The sequence below is a fragment of the Epinephelus moara genome, chromosome 20, assembly GCF_006386435.1.
Source record: "Epinephelus moara isolate mb chromosome 20, YSFRI_EMoa_1.0, whole genome shotgun sequence".
Classification (NCBI taxonomy): Eukaryota; Metazoa; Chordata; class Actinopteri; order Perciformes; family Serranidae; genus Epinephelus; species Epinephelus moara.
Window position 1 is genome coordinate 23,532,815 of NC_065525.1, and position 16,835 is coordinate 23,549,649.

General features: G+C 43.6%; 1 protein-coding gene across 1 annotated transcript in view; it reads left to right on the top strand.

Moving 5' to 3' along the window:
* The window catches only part of iqsec3b (IQ motif and Sec7 domain ArfGEF 3b), a 40,113-nt gene that overhangs the window by 3,399 nt on the left and 19,879 nt on the right, over positions 1-16,835 (top strand). Inside the window, exons 2-6 of the mRNA XM_050073168.1 lie at positions 4,161-4,235; positions 9,198-9,315; positions 10,393-10,794; positions 13,302-14,029; positions 14,780-14,941. Of these exons, the coding sequence (XP_049929125.1) occupies positions 4,161-4,235; positions 9,198-9,315; positions 10,393-10,794; positions 13,302-14,029; positions 14,780-14,941 (1,485 nt within the window). The remainder of the gene's footprint in view (positions 1-4,160; positions 4,236-9,197; positions 9,316-10,392; positions 10,795-13,301; positions 14,030-14,779; positions 14,942-16,835) is intronic.

Here is a 16,835-nt window from a genome sequence, read left to right on the forward strand (position 1 = left end):
CTGGCGGACAAAATAGATAGGTTGGACAACAGAGGGACAGGCTGTGGCATCCTGTGGCGCAGTGGAAGGTGCACACAATGTGCTGGCAACGTTTCGAGTCCAAATGGAGCTGATCTTGTTTCATGTCAACCCCCCCCCCCTCTTTCCTTACACTCTCTACTAGATAACTGGCTGATGAAAAGCATTGCGTTTAAAGTACTCTTACAAAACAGGACAGAGGAGAGGGATGGTGTGAGGGAGGACGGGGCACAGAGAGACAGAGAGAGAAAACATGGGCCGACAGCAGGAGGCATGTACTGTTGAAATATTCACCTGTTCTCTTTGTAAGCGTTGTTGGAGGCGGATGGCCGTTCTGTGTGTCTTGTACAGACAGATGGATGGACCCGCTGAGTGTGTGTTTGTGTGTATGAGTATGAGTGTGTGTGTGCTCAGGGACCCAAGCAGCCTGGCCTCTTCCTCGGGGCTGAACTGTTTTATGCCAGCCTGGAAAAATAATTCATCTCTTAAACTGATGGTGAGCAGAAAACGGCTTTGCGAGTTCAGTGCTTTTATATTTTGGCCTTAAGTTTATTGTCGGCTGTCTCGCCTCTGTAAGTCGAGTTTGACCTTGTGACCCCAAAACCTGGAACACATAGTGGAGAAACTCCTGCACATTTGTACTGCACAAATGTATGGGTTATATGTAGAGGTTAGAGTTATATAAATATAAAGAAAAGATGAGATTGAACAGATGTATAAACTCTAAACGGTTAACAATTCAATGGATTTCTTTTTCTAAAGCCAGACAGTTTATTATTATGTGAGCTCAGCCATTCAGCCTGTCTATTATATTTTGCTTTTTCCCACTATTTTCTATTATATTGCTTTGTGTTAGTCACTGATGCTCATTTATTATTTTGCTTTGTGTCTTCTTACCGATGCTTTTTGTTTGCACTATCTCCTCTGCTGCTGTAACGATGCAAATTTCCCCACCATGGGACTGATAAAGGATTATCTTATCTTATCTTACCTTATCTTTGTTTAAATAAAGAAATTAATTCATCTCTCACAAGGAAATCCTTTATGTACACATCAAGAGACTAAAAAGTAAATGACAAGCATGTTTGAAAAGGACCAGGAGGGCGCATGAGAGTCTGGCTGATTGATGTTGATTAGCGTAATTGATTACAGGTGGTTAATTTTATTTGTTCTGGTTCTCTGGTCCCGGTGTTTGAGGCACGGTGGAGGAAAGCACAACAAAGAAAATGAGTGTGCTGAAAAACACAACATTTTTAGAGACTTCTGAAACCCCTTGGAGCTGTTAAAAGGAGGCTTGTCGACTGAGAGAAGTACTGCAAGTTTCTCAAGAATAATTAATCCTAATAAAATAATAAATAAAGTCCTTATAAAAGGCAGGTACTGCAGTGGAGACCCCACTTGGGGCTCCAAAGTAGCTCACAAAAATTCCAACACTTGTTTTCTGGTGGTTTTACACTCATTAACTTTAATGATGAGGGACTGTGTTAAAGAGACAATCACTCAAAATCACAGATTGAAAACTGAAGGTCTTTATTTCACGCTCTACAACCATGGTTATATATCAACGTGACATTGCACTGGCCATTGTTTTGAATTGCAGAGATATGTAAAGAAAAACTTGTTTGTTCATTTGTACTGTAACTGTAACATTTATATTTTTAAACACAATGGTCAAACCCACAGATTGCATAAAGATGGATGACACATCTCCACTTACCCCCTGTACAAAAATGAAGCCAAAATATGCCAGATAGGCTGCTGCCATCTTGCACTGGTGACGTCGTATGGAGCCAGAGTATGTGTGGTATCGTGTGGTATCGAGCTCCTGCCCAAACACCTGATCGTGAGCACACCGATTGGCACACATAGCTGTAAATCATGATGTCAAGCCCTCATCAAATAAGTATTTACACCAAAGTTATCAGATGAACAAACACATTTTTGGAAAAAATGTATTTGGCATATTCTTTTAGGTTTTAATTTGGCCCATGTCCCATCCACTAACCTGGAGGGTGGCGGCTTTATGACCCGTACTGCAGCCAGCCACCAAGGGGGTGATAATAATGTTTTGGCTTTACTTCTAGAGAGCTGTCTGATGTGTCTGTTTTGCTTATTTTATGTACTGTGTTGCATTTCTAGCATCTTTGATAAATCAATATACACTGGCAGGGAAGCTAAGCAATATACTGCTGTGAACAGGGGCTGCAACAAAACAGATTCTAGCCACCAAAAAGACCCACCTGAAAATATCAATATCAGTTTAAGTGTATGCCATATTTGGAAAGCTTTTCACCTCTTTACTTTACACACTAACTGATCAAGGCAGCAGTAGACCAGCAACTCCCGCGATTAAAAATGAATGTTTTTGTCAATGGAGTCTGGTGGATTTGAAAGCTCTCCCTGTCAGAAAGGGCTGTCTGACGGCAAGGTAAAGTGGTGCAAACAGTCTAAATATAGCATACACTAAAGGTGATATTGGTTTTTGTTTTGGGTGGGCCTTTTTTAGGTGGATAAAGACTGAACAATTGAAGCAGTGTTCGCTCTGTGATGTGGGCTATTACTCTGACAGATACTAAAAGAAAAGACTTAAAAAGTCTACTTTTGAATCTTTCTTTTTCTTTCTTGTGTTTATAGAGTAGAGAAGAGGGAAAATTAAATCAAATAATACCAGAATTAGGTGGTGGTTAGCATTGTCGCCTCACAGCAAGAGGGTTCCTGGTTCGAACCCAGGAAGGGGGGGCCCTTCTGTGTGGAGTTTTCATGTTATCCCCATGACACTTTGGGTCTTCCCCTATACTCCGTCTTCCTCCCACAGTCCAAAGACATGCAGGTTAATTGGTGACTCTAAATTGTCCGTAGGTGTGAATGGGAGCGTGAATGGTTGTCTGTCTCTATGTGTCAGCCCTGTGATAGTCTGGCAACCTGTCCAGGGTGTACCCTGCCTCTCACTCAATGTCAGCTGGGATAGGCTCCAGCCCCCCTGCCACCCCCAACAGGATAAGCAGTTATGGAAAATGAATGAATGAATGAACAGCAGACGTGCTGCTAAATCAAGAACAACTGATTCATGCATGTACAGTATGAATGCATGTGTCTGTATGAGACGTGTCAGTGGTGGTGGTAGGTGTTACAACAGATGGAGGAGTATTATTCATATAAACCAACTGTGAGGACTGTTTATCAGAGATATTTAAAAAGGAAAAAAAAACATCAGCGTCTCTCTAAGTCAGTGGAAGTTGCCGTGAAAAGGTAGCTTTTTATAGCACGGACTGTCACTCCGAGCCTCACACTGACTCTGACTGGCTGTCACTGTGGGTCTTTGTCACGAGCAATATGCTGAGCCCAGGTCAGAAGACTTACTGTAGCGTAGCCACGAAAATTCACTGTCAAACGATTGCTTTCAGCTCATTGTGAAAGGACCTAACGTGACCTACGTTCACACCAGCACCTCAGAGATATTCTTTCAAGTTGTGATCATGCTTGTTTTTTATGTATCTGGTGGTGGAAGGTGTCAGGATCTAGAAGGTCAAGGGGTCGATCTGAGTACCAACTTTAACAGGATGTGTCTTGTTTTGTTTTTTTCTTAGTTCTTCTTTTCAGTCTAAATTGCTCCAGATAAGAGCACCAGTGAAATGCCTAAAATATGGATGTAAATGTAAAATGTATGAGAGAGAAATGAGAGAGGCGAACTTAAGAAGAAACAGAGCAGGAAACAGAGCTGGAGTAACCATCTGTCCAGATGAGGTTTGGGAATTCTGCTAAATCACCACAGATCTGGTGAATCGCAGTGGAGGAGGCCTAAACAAGCATATCCGGACACACAAACATATACTGTAAATACTCGCACTCAATCTAAGCGTTCTCAGCCTTGAATTGACCTACATAGGGTATTTACCCCGGGATGAGTGCCAAGTAGTAAACAGAAGCCATGGAAATAATCCAGAAGAGTCTAATGAGAGTCTTTCAGGGTCTTTTGGGATGTTGGGCTAAGAATGAACATAAGGAGGAATATGGAAACAAGGCAAACATGCAGGGACAGCCAACAATATCTGAATGATATGCTGTCCTTCCAAGTCAGTCTCCTTCTCCTCTTTCCTTCCCCACTTTTGCTTACCTCTCTTTCTCTGTCGTCTGCCCTTCAGGAGCGAGACCGTGCTGCATCAGTTTTGCTGCCCCGCCCCTGAACATCCAGAGGCTGACACCACTGGCTCATCCGGGTAAGGCCGAATCACACACGCACCAATCACAGGCACTTTTATTCCTGGGTTTGTTTCTGCAGACAGTGAGCTCTTTCAACTGCTGAAAACTTCCTGTCCCTCTGTATGGATACACACTATCCATACATGTGTCATCTAACTGAGTCACGTCCACATGCTGGCTTTTCGTCATGCTCGTTAGTGCATGCACATTACTGTATGTGAGTGTGAATTGGGGGTTTTTATGGAGCCTGGAGTTACAGCGAGAGAGTTAAATGCTCTGTAACAAACCTATAGATCTTACAGCCTCAAGGGTGATTCACATATAGGGTGAGAAGGGGGGTGAGTGAAGTGATATTGCAGCTATCAAAGTGCCCATGGCAACCCAGTAATGACGCAACTGCCACCACTACCATAGTAACTGGAGAGGAGAACTTTTGAGGATCTACTGTGTATCCACTTTTGCTGTTTGTTTCTTGTGTGGGCAGCTTGTCTGTTTGTTGTTTGAGTTTGTTGAGACTCTTTTTGTGTTGGGGGTGTGAACGTATTTCACTTGGGGATGTTTGAATGAGCACAGCTCTGTTGTAAAAGCTGATTTTGTCATGTTTCTCAATGATTACTGTTTGCCCTCCCTCCTCTGGAAGTTCTCCCATCGTTTAATCCTTGTGTACTTTGTTTCTAAATCAAGTCTTTCCCTGTCATGTCTACTTTCTGTGTGTCTTCATCTGATGTTATAACTTCCCCCCTCATTGTGTTGTTTGTTTCTGTATGCATCACCACTCATTATTTCTCTGTTTATTTCTATCTCATCCCTCCTTATCAAGTCTCTCCCGCTCATTCTGGTTTTATTAATATCACCATCTGTCTGTCTGGAATCCCTCTCCTTTCTCTGATCTGATGACTTAACTATCATCATCCACACACACACAGGCCTGATTGGATGGGCTAATGGCACAGCGGCAGTGGACACCCACCTGAGATGATGAGATGCATCGGAGCCGTGTCACGCCGTAGCTCATTATCATCGTCACATGAAGTCGTGTGTGCCTGGTGGCTGCAAAAACCCTCAACACCTCTCTGCACACTTACTGTCATCCGCTGAATCCATTGGAGCACGCAAACCTCCCAAGAGATGCCATGAGATCCGCCTCTAGCCTAACCTGCCATGCCTTTCTCTGCCATGTCTATGTGTGTGTGTGTGTGTGTTTGTTTAGCCTGGCTGTACAGTACTATAAGTCTCAGAGGGACCTTGAGAGATGCGATTTGACAGATGTTCATTTCTCTTCCACCATGACGTCACACAGGCAGGCCGAGTGGGAGTGTGTGCTTGGTGTGTTTGTTGCTGCTACGTATGTGAGCATGTGGGTGTGTGTGTAATAGAGGGGGGGGGGAGGATGAGAGAGGGAGGGTATAGCGGCCATATCATTATAGAGGCTTTTGCTGTCCAGATGCATTAATAGCTCGACTCTTGCTTTTAAATCCTCTAATGTATTCTAATGTACTCTAATGTATTCTGATGCAGCGCAGGGGCATGGCAGTGTTTTAATAGAGTTTTTGACAGAGACAGCCTCCAGCATGCACACACCAACACAGTCTCTCTGTATCTTCCTGTTTCCTCCCTCTGTTTCTATCTCAGCCTCTGGTTCCACTCTCCTCCTCTCTATTTTCTCTCTATCTCCTTTTTAAAGATATGACCAAGCTTCTCTGGCCCCTATCTCTGACTTTTGGCTGGGGAACGCAGAATATTTGCTTTCACAGCAATCAAAGGAAACAAAGAGGAACTTCAGTGATGCACTCATTATTTAACCATGAGCAGGCTCTTTAGTCTCCCCAGTCCTGTTTAGCACTAGTCCCTTTCGTGTAAAAAATTATTAGAGTAAGCATTATCTGGGTGGAAAAAAGATTGCACAAGCACACAACAGCATGCACACACACACACTCATAATTGCACACCATTATAAAACCTCTTAGGGTGTGATCATATCTCTATGCTTACATCAGTGCAGCGTGGCTATATAAAAGGTGCTGAATGGCGGTGTTTTGTATCTTTTAGAGGCGGTGTGAGGCCAAAGATGTTGGCCACTTTATTTCTCCTTTTTTTTCTAAAAATGACTAAAATGAGCAAAGCTTAAATTGTCTGCAACGTAACTTGGGTAAAAAGGACAATTTCTGCTGTATCATGGCAGCAATTTGCTTAGGTAAGACTTACATGACTTTCTCAGAATTTCAATAATGCTGTCCTGTAAAAAAAAAAACATTGTTCAATCTGTGGATAACACCTGGGATTATAAGAGGATGGGACGCTCTGCCAGGAGCGGTGGGACAGCCTCCACAGTCGACTTTGTTGAGTTCTGAGTCAGATTCAAAATATACTTTTGTTTTTGCTTCCAGCTGCTGCTGTGTTATAGGAAAGATTGTTTATTAAATATCTGTGGAGTCAGATTTGTTTCATTTATTCCCCTACTTTTTCTGCCAGTCATGTTTGACTTTGAGGATATGATAGTCCGTCTATTATTGTCTTGCCTCCAGTGTTTTTGCGTATATGACATCACTAACTCATTCTGCTTTTACATTATAACCCTATAGCAGCAGAACATAGAAAAAAATATGAAAGAGTAATCTATGGAGACTCAGAAAGTTATACTTTTCATCACAAACTTCCGCTGAAATGTTCATCCAAATGATGTCATTGCCATGGAAACATGGCAGCTTTTGGAGTCTCATGCACAAAATCAGCACTGATTTCAGTGGCGAAACATTGTGAGTGTGCCAAATAACCAATCTTTCAACTCCAGGACTGTGTCCAAAATCATTCCCCATTACCTACCTAGTACAATATATACTTTCCACTATTCTTTTTATTGATTGTCCAAATACAAAGTTTAAGAGTTGAAACAGTGTTATCTAGCACAGCGGTTCCCAACTGGTTGGTCACAGCCCCAGTCGCAGGTCCAGTCTTAAGGAATAGTGCACCCAAAAATGAAAATTCAGCCATTATCTACTCACCCTCATGCCGATGGAGGCTCTGGTGAAGTTTTAGAGTCCTCACAACACTTTCGGAGATCCAAGGGGAGAGGAGTAGCAACACAACTCCACCTAATGGGTGGCTTACAAAATATCTCCATACTGCTCGTCCGTAGTGATCCAAGTGTCCCGAAGCCCCGACGTGAGACCGTGAGACATGGGCACCGTTCATGTGTGTTCACGTGCTTTCATTGGTCTCGCATAAGCACACACACATGAACCCAGTGCACAGAGAAGCAGTCAGAGCTACAGGCTACAATGAGGCTAAAAACACAGTTCAAAAGACATTTTTCCAAACAACTTTTTATGTCGGGCAGCAGTATGGAGATATTTTGTGGTTTCAATTGTATGTGTTTTTGGACGTTTGAATCTGGGGTGCTGTAAGCCTCCATTAAGTGGAGTTATGTTGCTATCCCCTCTCCCCTTGGATCTCCACAAGTGTTGTGAGGACTTTAAAACTTCACCTGAGCCTCCGTTGGCATGAGGGTGAGTAGATAATGGCTGAATTTTCATTTTTGGGTGCACTATCCCTTCAATGGACCGCAACAGACTTGTGAATGTGTCAAGTTTGTGAAAAAAAACACACACTTTATTTTGAAATACAGTGAATTTCTGGCACAGAGCTTTTATTTTGAAGTGGTGTTTCCTGCTGTAGAGTAAGTGGATGATGGACAGCTGCTCAACAGAGACAGCAAACTAGCTCAGCAACATGGCTGAACAGAAAAATCATGGTGAATGTATTAAACTGTGTGGACTTTGAACTAATGACTCAGAAGAAATCCGGACCCCAGGGCTCGACCAGTTGGGAACCACTGATCTGGCAGTGATCTGATAGGTCCAGTCTGGGTGCAGATCGCAACCACATAAATGATGAAAATGTTTGTCTGTGTATATGTTTTGCTTTTTGTGCTTTGGCAATGTGAAGTTTGCAATGGCTAAAAAAGATTTCTTCAAAGCATGGCTCTATAAATTAAGTTTATTTGGAGAGCGTCACATTAATGCACTATAAGTTGCCCTCAAAAATTTAAAACTCCCAACGTGGACGTTTGGACTCCCTCAAAGATTCGCAAGCTGATCTCCCAGGGAGAAAATAATAAAAGAACAAAAATCTGCCCACACAACCATGTTTATTTTGCAGACTTTTCTCCGATCTTTGCTTCTTTTTTTTGTGTGTGTGAAATACCATACAGCTTTTCCTCCTCAGGCCTCTAAAACATTCAATTCATTCATTATTCAAATGAAACAATCTGAGAAGAAAAAAATCACTCCTTGACTGAACTGCTTACAACGTATGGACACGCAGCCTGTGATGAGGATTCACAAGGTGATATTACTTGGTATTAAAGGGACACAAGCAAAGAAAGGTGGGGAAGAACTGGATCCCTTGATTGATAGAAAATGAATCAACAGTTTTAATAACTGATTAATCATTGAGGTTTATTAATGGGAAAATGCTAAATATTCAGTATTATCTGCTTTTTAAAATATGGAGGTTTTCTTCAGGCACTGAAAATTTCAAATTAAACTGTGATGAGCATTTTTAAAAAAGCATTTTCTGGCATTTTTCACAAATTAATTTGTAAGTATATTGATGCTCAGAGCCCTACTATAGAGTAAACGGTGTAATGCTAATAGGAAATATTAAATAAGTGAAGGAGGGAATGATTTTGGACACAGCACTTTTTCTCCCCGCTCACATATCCAGACTTTCACTCCTTCAACCTGCACTGGAACCACAGATCTGACCAGATAGGACCAGACACGTAAACTCAGTCCACTTCGCCCCGAGCCACCGCAGCCACCGCAGCCACCGCAGCCACACATCACTCTCTACCTGCTGCTTCTCTCATGAACCTCTTCACACTCCGCTTAGCTGATGACCTGCCACTGCGATAACGGTTGAGTTTTGAAGGTCAGTAGTGAGGACTGATAGCCTCCCCGTTCTTATTTCCGTGACAGTGGACAGATGCTGAGCCTGGAGGATGGAACGTCCTCTGGTGGTGGACAGGAAGTGGAGGGGACCAAGAGAGAGGGACCCAGTGAGTACGAGATCACCCTGGAGAATAAGAACAAACAGGTATGTCTTTCGTTTTTTTTGTGTTTCAAGTGTGTGTGGGCCCGTAAGCACCTGGTGGGATGGAGTGAACGCTGGCTCGTCTACCTGTTTTAGTGTGAGGAGGTGTGTGAAGGATGATCATTTGACATTGTGTCTTGCGTGACAAAAAAGATTCCCATTCAGATCTATTTCTGTCTGTGTTGACATGAAAAAGAACACCAGCGATTCCAGTGCCACAGCGACAGGAACGCAAAAGATGCTAGGTTGTCATGGTAACAGCTAATAACTGCTCCTGGCGGCTGGAGATGTCTTTATTTCTCATACCAAATTGCTGAAGGGTCTGCTGTTGCTACTGCTATTGCTGCTGCAGTGCGAGAGTGCGTGTGTGTGAGTGTCTCCGTATGTGTGTGTGTGTGTGTGTGTGTGTATATGCTCTTTTTGTGAGTGTGCTTGTGTGAGACTCACGCACACACACACACACACACACACACACACACACACACACACAGAGGCACATGTGTGGCTGTCCTCCTTTTCTCCCTCTCTGTCTCTTCTTCCCTCGCCTCCCACTCCCCCTCCTTCGTTTCCCTTTTGCTGAAAATATAGGAGGGCAAAATTCTGGAGGAAGCTGAGATTTTGGGCTGAGCTGCTCTGCCAACAAACGGAACAGAAATAGGCTTGTGCGGGTGTTTACTTTTCTATTCATTTTCTCAAAATCACCTTTGTCACAGCCCATCCATCCTCCTTCCCATGGCCCTTCAGCCAGTATTAGCAGTTGAATGATGATAGATGATGTTTACTTTGGCTCTAATGCCATAAACCCTTGCCAGTTTTAAAGGAGTGGACAGATAAGTAAGAAGGATACTTCTGAGAAGAAAGGTGTTTGAGTGTGCATCTCATGAATCAGGCAGTGCCTTTTGATCTTTTCTGGACATGGCCACAAAATGGCATCATGATATTTGCCTGCTGGTGGATGAATAAATATATTTCCGTGGCTGCTGTGTGCTTTGCAATATGACTCTTGCAGTGTCTTCAGTGAGTCTTGTAAACATGTTTGATATTTAAACTCACTCCCCCTCACTCTCTCCCCCTCCCCAGATAGAAGAGTTGGAGCAGAAATATGGAGGCCATCTCATAGCGAGACGGGCAGCCCGACGTATCCAGACAGCCTTCCGTCAGTACCAGCTCAGCAAAAACTTCCAGAAGATCCGTAACTCTCTGTCGGAGAGCAAGTTGCCACGCCGGATCTCTCTGCGACACCCCAGCCCTTCAGGCCGAAACCGTAACACGGCCCAGAGACACAGTTACAGTCTGCATCCTGGAGGAGGACAGATACCTTTACGCTCCAAAACTCCACCTCCTCCCCCGTGTCGCTCCACTTCTCTGCCCCCTTCTCCTGCTTCTGCCTCAGCAACTGCTCCCACTCCTGCTCCAGCCCCAGCCACACCTCAGACCCCTGGACAAACACTCACACAGCTGGAGGACTGCTTCTCTGAACAGGTGAGTGTTTTTTTTTTTCATTTTACAGTTCCATAAATTTGATTCAAGTGGGAGAAAAGGTCCAAAGGGAAAAAAAAAATCAAGAAATAAGGTTTCATAAACTTGTTGGTGAAGATTCTCAGTCATCCAGGTCATTGTCATCATAGGTGCTGGACTTGCTTGAGTTTCTTAAAGGCATTTCACCTTCATCCAAGAGGCTTCTTCAGTTCTAACGGACTTGTGCGGAGTCTCAGGCTTTAAACTGTGTGTGGGTGTGAACCCTTACAGAGTCGTTGGGGTCACATGTGTGTCGTTAGGGTTAGATGGGTCCAGTTGAGAATGGGTGTTAAGTCTTCTGGGTAGGGATCCCAAGACTGTATTGTAAGTGGGTAGTAAGTGGTGTGTCATAGGCCACCTCCTCTGTTTAACGATGGTCGTCCCAGTTTGACGTAGATGGCTTCTTTCACGCTTTTTTCAAACTGTCCGTCCTCTCTGGCCAAGATGTGAACATTGCTGTCCTTGGAAGAATGTCCCTTTTCCTTTAGATGTAAGTTATTATTGGTTTTAGCCACATGAGCAGCATGTCTGTGGGAATGGAAATGTTAGTCAGCTGGCCGACCATTATGGCCTGAACTGAAATATCTCAACAATGTCCAAGGAAAAAAAGAAGTTTGCTGTCCTTGAACTGAGAAGCACCTGATGCATACTGCTGGAAGACATGCAGAGAACCGTGTTTCAACTATTCAGTTGGGCTGAATCCAACCCAGTTGCTAGAATAAATGTTGGCACTGTACGTTTCTGCAAACTAGGAATATGGTAAATGTGTGTGTTTCATATGTAGTGCATATGTTTCAACTTGACCTTTCAGTTTTCAATTATATGTTGTGACAATGCTGTTGATATGTGGTTAGGTTTAGACAAAAAAAAATACTTGGGTAAGGTTAGAAAAAGACCAAGGTTTGGCTTAAAATACTTGGTTTGGTCGCCACAAACACAGCTGGAAATGTCCTGACGTGTTCAAAATACCCGGCCTCACCTTGGCGTCACGCCATCCACCATCCCTCTTTCCTCCTGATGGGAAACTCAACTATGTCACTTTAGAAATGTTAATATGACACATATGACACCCACAGATGTTGCATATCTGTGGTTTGGAGAATTATACAACAGAAAAAACATTTCATTCTGTGATGTCAATTGACCCTTTGCTAAGTCCCGCCCCCAGGCGCAGACTGGCCAATCATAACGTAGTACCAACACAGCTGTGTTCCATTGACTCTAATGCAATTGTTTCAGATTTCCTTCATTTTCAGGCTGGTTTTGTGGATTTGGAGCTAAATGTTGTGCCTGGGGCACATCATGTTTTAATGATACTTGTTACCTGGAGAGGTTGGAAAAAGATCAACGTTTCTTCCCTGTTCCAAAACCAAAATCAAACCCTGCAAAGTGTAGGGTTAGCTAGCTAGCTACTGAGGATATAGCCTACTGAATGTATACACATGCTGCTTTTGCTTTTTAATGATTATAACAGTGGCAAAAAGACCGACCCTGCTGTACAGGAACCAGTGAAGGGAAGCAGGGAAACTTTGCTGATATTCAACCAGCTGTGTGTCATCACAGTGTGCGCAGATGAATGCTGTTTGACTTCCCCCAGAGATCCCTGCCTGTCTGGTGGGGGAGGTCCAAATGCTGGCAGCAGCATGGTGGCAAAGCCAAACACTATTCATCTGCACACACTGTGATGCCACGCAGCTGGTTCAATATCAGCAAAGTTTCCCTTTATATTCATTGTCTTCAGTGGCAATCAGCAGTGATGTGGTGGTTCACTTTTACACTGTGATCTGTAGCCTATAGTTCGGCTTTAGCTTCTAACTATCTTTGTCTTTTTAACCTGTTGTTGCTGCTGAGTCAGTTTGACATCCTGGATATATCCTTCAAACACAGACTGTAGACCCCTCTGTCTGCTTCTCTCTGGAATCACTCTTTCATTCTTCCAAAAATATGATGATATTTCTTCAGGGAGTGCAGTTAGTTACAGTGTGGGCTCTTTCTTCAGGGAGTGCAGTTAGTTACAGTGTGGGCTCCATGCTTACTCTGACAGCTTGTTGGACCCTCACAAAGGGGCGGGGCTCATCAAAAGGCCAATTGCCGTGAAACTTTGTTCAGACATTCATGGTGCCCAGAGGATGAATCTTAATGTGTTTGGTGATCCCTTGACTTTTCATCTTTAGTGCAGGTCAAAATTTAAATTTGTCCACTCTCTCACCAAAGCAAAGACTCAGCAGCCTGACCTGGTCTTTTATCTTCATTCATTTGCTGAGGCTCCACCACATCGGCCGGCCCCACTGGCTTGATAAGCAGTTTTATCTGAATCTGCTCGATAATCAACCGCCATCACTGTTAATCTACTTCTAATGGTCCTACAAATAGCCACAACTTGGAAATGTTTCCACACATGAATCATGTCTCTTGTCCTTATTAAATCATTGTTTTTGAAATGTATGTTTTTGTCATCATCATATTTGCAGCTTCACTCCTTGGCCCAGTCAATTGATGATGCCCTTCGTGGTTGGAGCTTGTCAGAGGGCGGAGATGGGAAAGGGCTACTGATGGACCCCGGGGCCCTTCGAGCAGCTGCTGAAAGCGCTTGTCTGCCCCGCAGTGCCAGCTCGCTGCTCATGGCCTTCAGGGATGTCACTGTTCACATCGACAGCAATAGCTCCTACACCATCTCCACCGCCACCACCACAACCACCACCTCCCTGGGCAATGCAGGTGGGGGACAGCCGGGCAGTAGGAAGACCTCTGTGAGTGGGACAGCTGGGGGAGGGGATGGCCAGCTCGCAGAGGAGCCAGAGTTTCCCGCACCGCCTCCCAGTGAGGAGCTGGAAATGGCTGATCCAGGATCCAGGAGGGGCTCAGCAGTGCCAGCTCTCGGAGGAGGAGTAGGAACGGAGGGGGAGAGCGGCTCAGACAGACTGGGGTCCACATCCACTTCTACCTCTACCTCCACCTCTATTTCCACCTCAACCCAGTCTAACCAGCAACCTGCTCAGATTTACACCCAGTACCAGCAGTACCACTACACTCATCCTCAGCAGATCCCTGGTGGGCCGAGCCCCGAGGCCCTGCAGGCCCTCGTCGTCTCTCTGCCCAGGGACCGCTGCCAGGATCCAGCCTCCTGCCGCTCGCCAACTCTATCCACAGACACACACCGCAAACGCCTCTACCGTATAGGACTCAACCTCTTCAATGTGTGAGTGGGCCGGCAGCACACACACACACACACACACACACACACACACACACGCACACACGGAGAAATTGCAAAATATTTCTGCACCCTCTGGCTCAGGGTTCAAAGTACACTTATTACTGTTTGTGTCTAACAAATCTCCAACAGCCCTGTAAAACTGCTCTAAGCAGCTGCTCATTAGTGTTTGTGATTGTTGGGAGGAGCTGCGCGTTCAGTGCCATCTTGTGATGTCAATGGAAAAAAAAAGACATAGAGAGGAGGGCGGGGGACGGAGAGAGGAGAGGAGAGACAGAAAAGAGAGAAAATGCAGTTGAAGAGGAGAGGCAGTCAAGGAGGTCATGAACAATGTGAGAGCCTCTCAGTCTCTATAAATAGAGCCCACGGTTGGCCTGCACTTATTATTGGTTAATACAAATTAAAGTAAATTAACTCGTATGCATCAGTGACAGTGGGTCTGATCCAGAAGTCCAGAGCTAACAGCTTTTGCGCATGAATGCACTCTTCCTCTCGCTCTCTCTTTCTTTCTCTCTCACACACACACACACACACATACACACACATTCACTTTCCTTTTATACACACACACACACACACACATTAAACACTCTCTCTTTTAAATGCAGTGTTACACATTTTCTTTCTCACTCAGGCCCACACACCTATCTGCTTGAACGCACATACATATCGCACACACATGCTGTTTAACTCTTAATACTATCTGCTTTTCTGCTGTTGGCTATCTGCGGACAGGAATCCAGAGAGAGGCATCCACTTCCTGATCACGCGTGGTTTCGTCCCGGACACGGCCATCGGGGTGGCTCACTTCCTGCTGCAGAGGAAGGGCCTGAGCAGACAGATGATTGGAGAGTTCTTGGGGAACAGCAAGCTGCAATTCAACAGAGATGTCCTTGAGTGAGTCCTCATTATTTATATATGCAGACATATAGACATCACACACACATATACACATGGTTGGGTTTCCTCATTAATCCAGTAATTGAATTCAAATTGGAATTTCCTATTTAATCTTTTAGGGTTTTACAAAACATCTTAACTCAAGGTCCACTTACTGGCTAGTTTTTGGTGCTTTCAGCTACATCACATGGTCTTCAACAGTAGAGTTTGCTCAGTTCTCATGAAGGTGACTTTTGCTTTAGCTTTTTTCAGTGGTTTCTTATAAGGCACACTTTCTGAAGTATTTTCTTAAATTGTAACTAGTGGCTTTATTAATGTTAATACATTATTTCTAATACTTTATAGATCAGTTATAAGCCATAAATGGGGGACTTTAAAGATTTATTATTGTACTTCTGTAAAGCTGGGGGACTTTTTTTTTTTGTAACTCTTTTTTTTATTTGAGAAACAAAGAACATGAGGTTGTCATGGGTGTTACAAGGTCAAATCACAGTACATTTTTCACTTACATCCTGGCAAACAGTGTCACTCTTTTCTCAACAGCGTTTATACACAATCTATTTCTCCCAGTATTTTGTATATTTTTCCATCTCAAGCCTTAAAATAAAAGTAAGTCTTTCCATAGAGTATTTTTCTTTTATAATCCCCAGCCTTTGGGCCAAAGTTGGAGGATCAATATGCAACCATTTGTGAGTTATGGCTTTCCTGCTACTTGCCAGAAGTATCTTTAATAAACATTTATCTTTATGTGGGACAGTTTCAGATGTTTTTCCGAAGTATAAAAGTTGGGGGACTTTAAAGGTCAAAATTCAAAGCAGCCAAGATATTGATCACCGGTACAGGTCAAGCTCTAAAAAACATATTGGAACCTACAAATTAAACTCACAAGTGTCTCTTTGTTTGACTCTTCCTGTCTGGTAAACACCCATGTCCTTCAAACTCCACTTCCAGTTTAAACGCAGGCTTACAAACAATAATTTCATGATTTCCAAGCCCATACTGAGACGAACCAAATGACATCATCAGAGTTATTCTCTCAGACTTCAGAAAGCTCCTCCAGAGCCACAGGAATCATTATGCAACACATTTCCCCAGGCTGAGTGGTACCCCTTATGACAAGTAAACTGACCTTCATGTGTGAAACTGCTGGAGTGCTTCTTTAATCAGAACAACTTTTGAGTTGCCAGGTTGTGAAAAGCTCCCCCTCGTGAATGACACCCTTTAGTTTATCACAAAGACCCCTCTGTCACGTTATGTCTCTATTTAACCCATCACCTGATAAAAAAAAGGGCTGCAGAGCATCTGGACCAAAATGAATTTATTTACATCTTATTAACAATTATGACTGCAGACGTGATTGATTCGAGTACCTTATTTACTTATTAACATTCATAGTTGTAGATTTGATTACTTATTACAAAGTCAAAAACCTTACTCGCTATTTAAAGGTACACTATTCAGGAGCTGTCAGCTACTGTTTGTGAACAGCATCAATGGGGAAAGTGAAAGCCAACCTCAGCTTTGTCTGCTTGTTGTTTGCCTCACTATTTGCATTTTGTTTTTGTTTTTTGGCGCTATGTCCGTGATTTTTGTACCTTCCTTTCTGACGGCAGCTGCTTATGATCTGGCACCTGGTAGCTACCTTTTTATAAAACCCTAACCTCACTGGTGTGCTGTGCAAAAAAAGAGGAAAAACAGAGGCGGAGGGCAGAGTCTTTGCAGATAAACACACCGCCACAAACTTCTAGTGATAGTTGAGAGAGATTACTTTTACTTTTCAGGTCTATAAATTGTTTTTAAGGAAAATCCTGCAAAGTATACCTTTATCTAAATGACTTGCTGGACTTAACATAATAATCTAACCAGCCCATTAGCTGTTCTGCAGGACGTG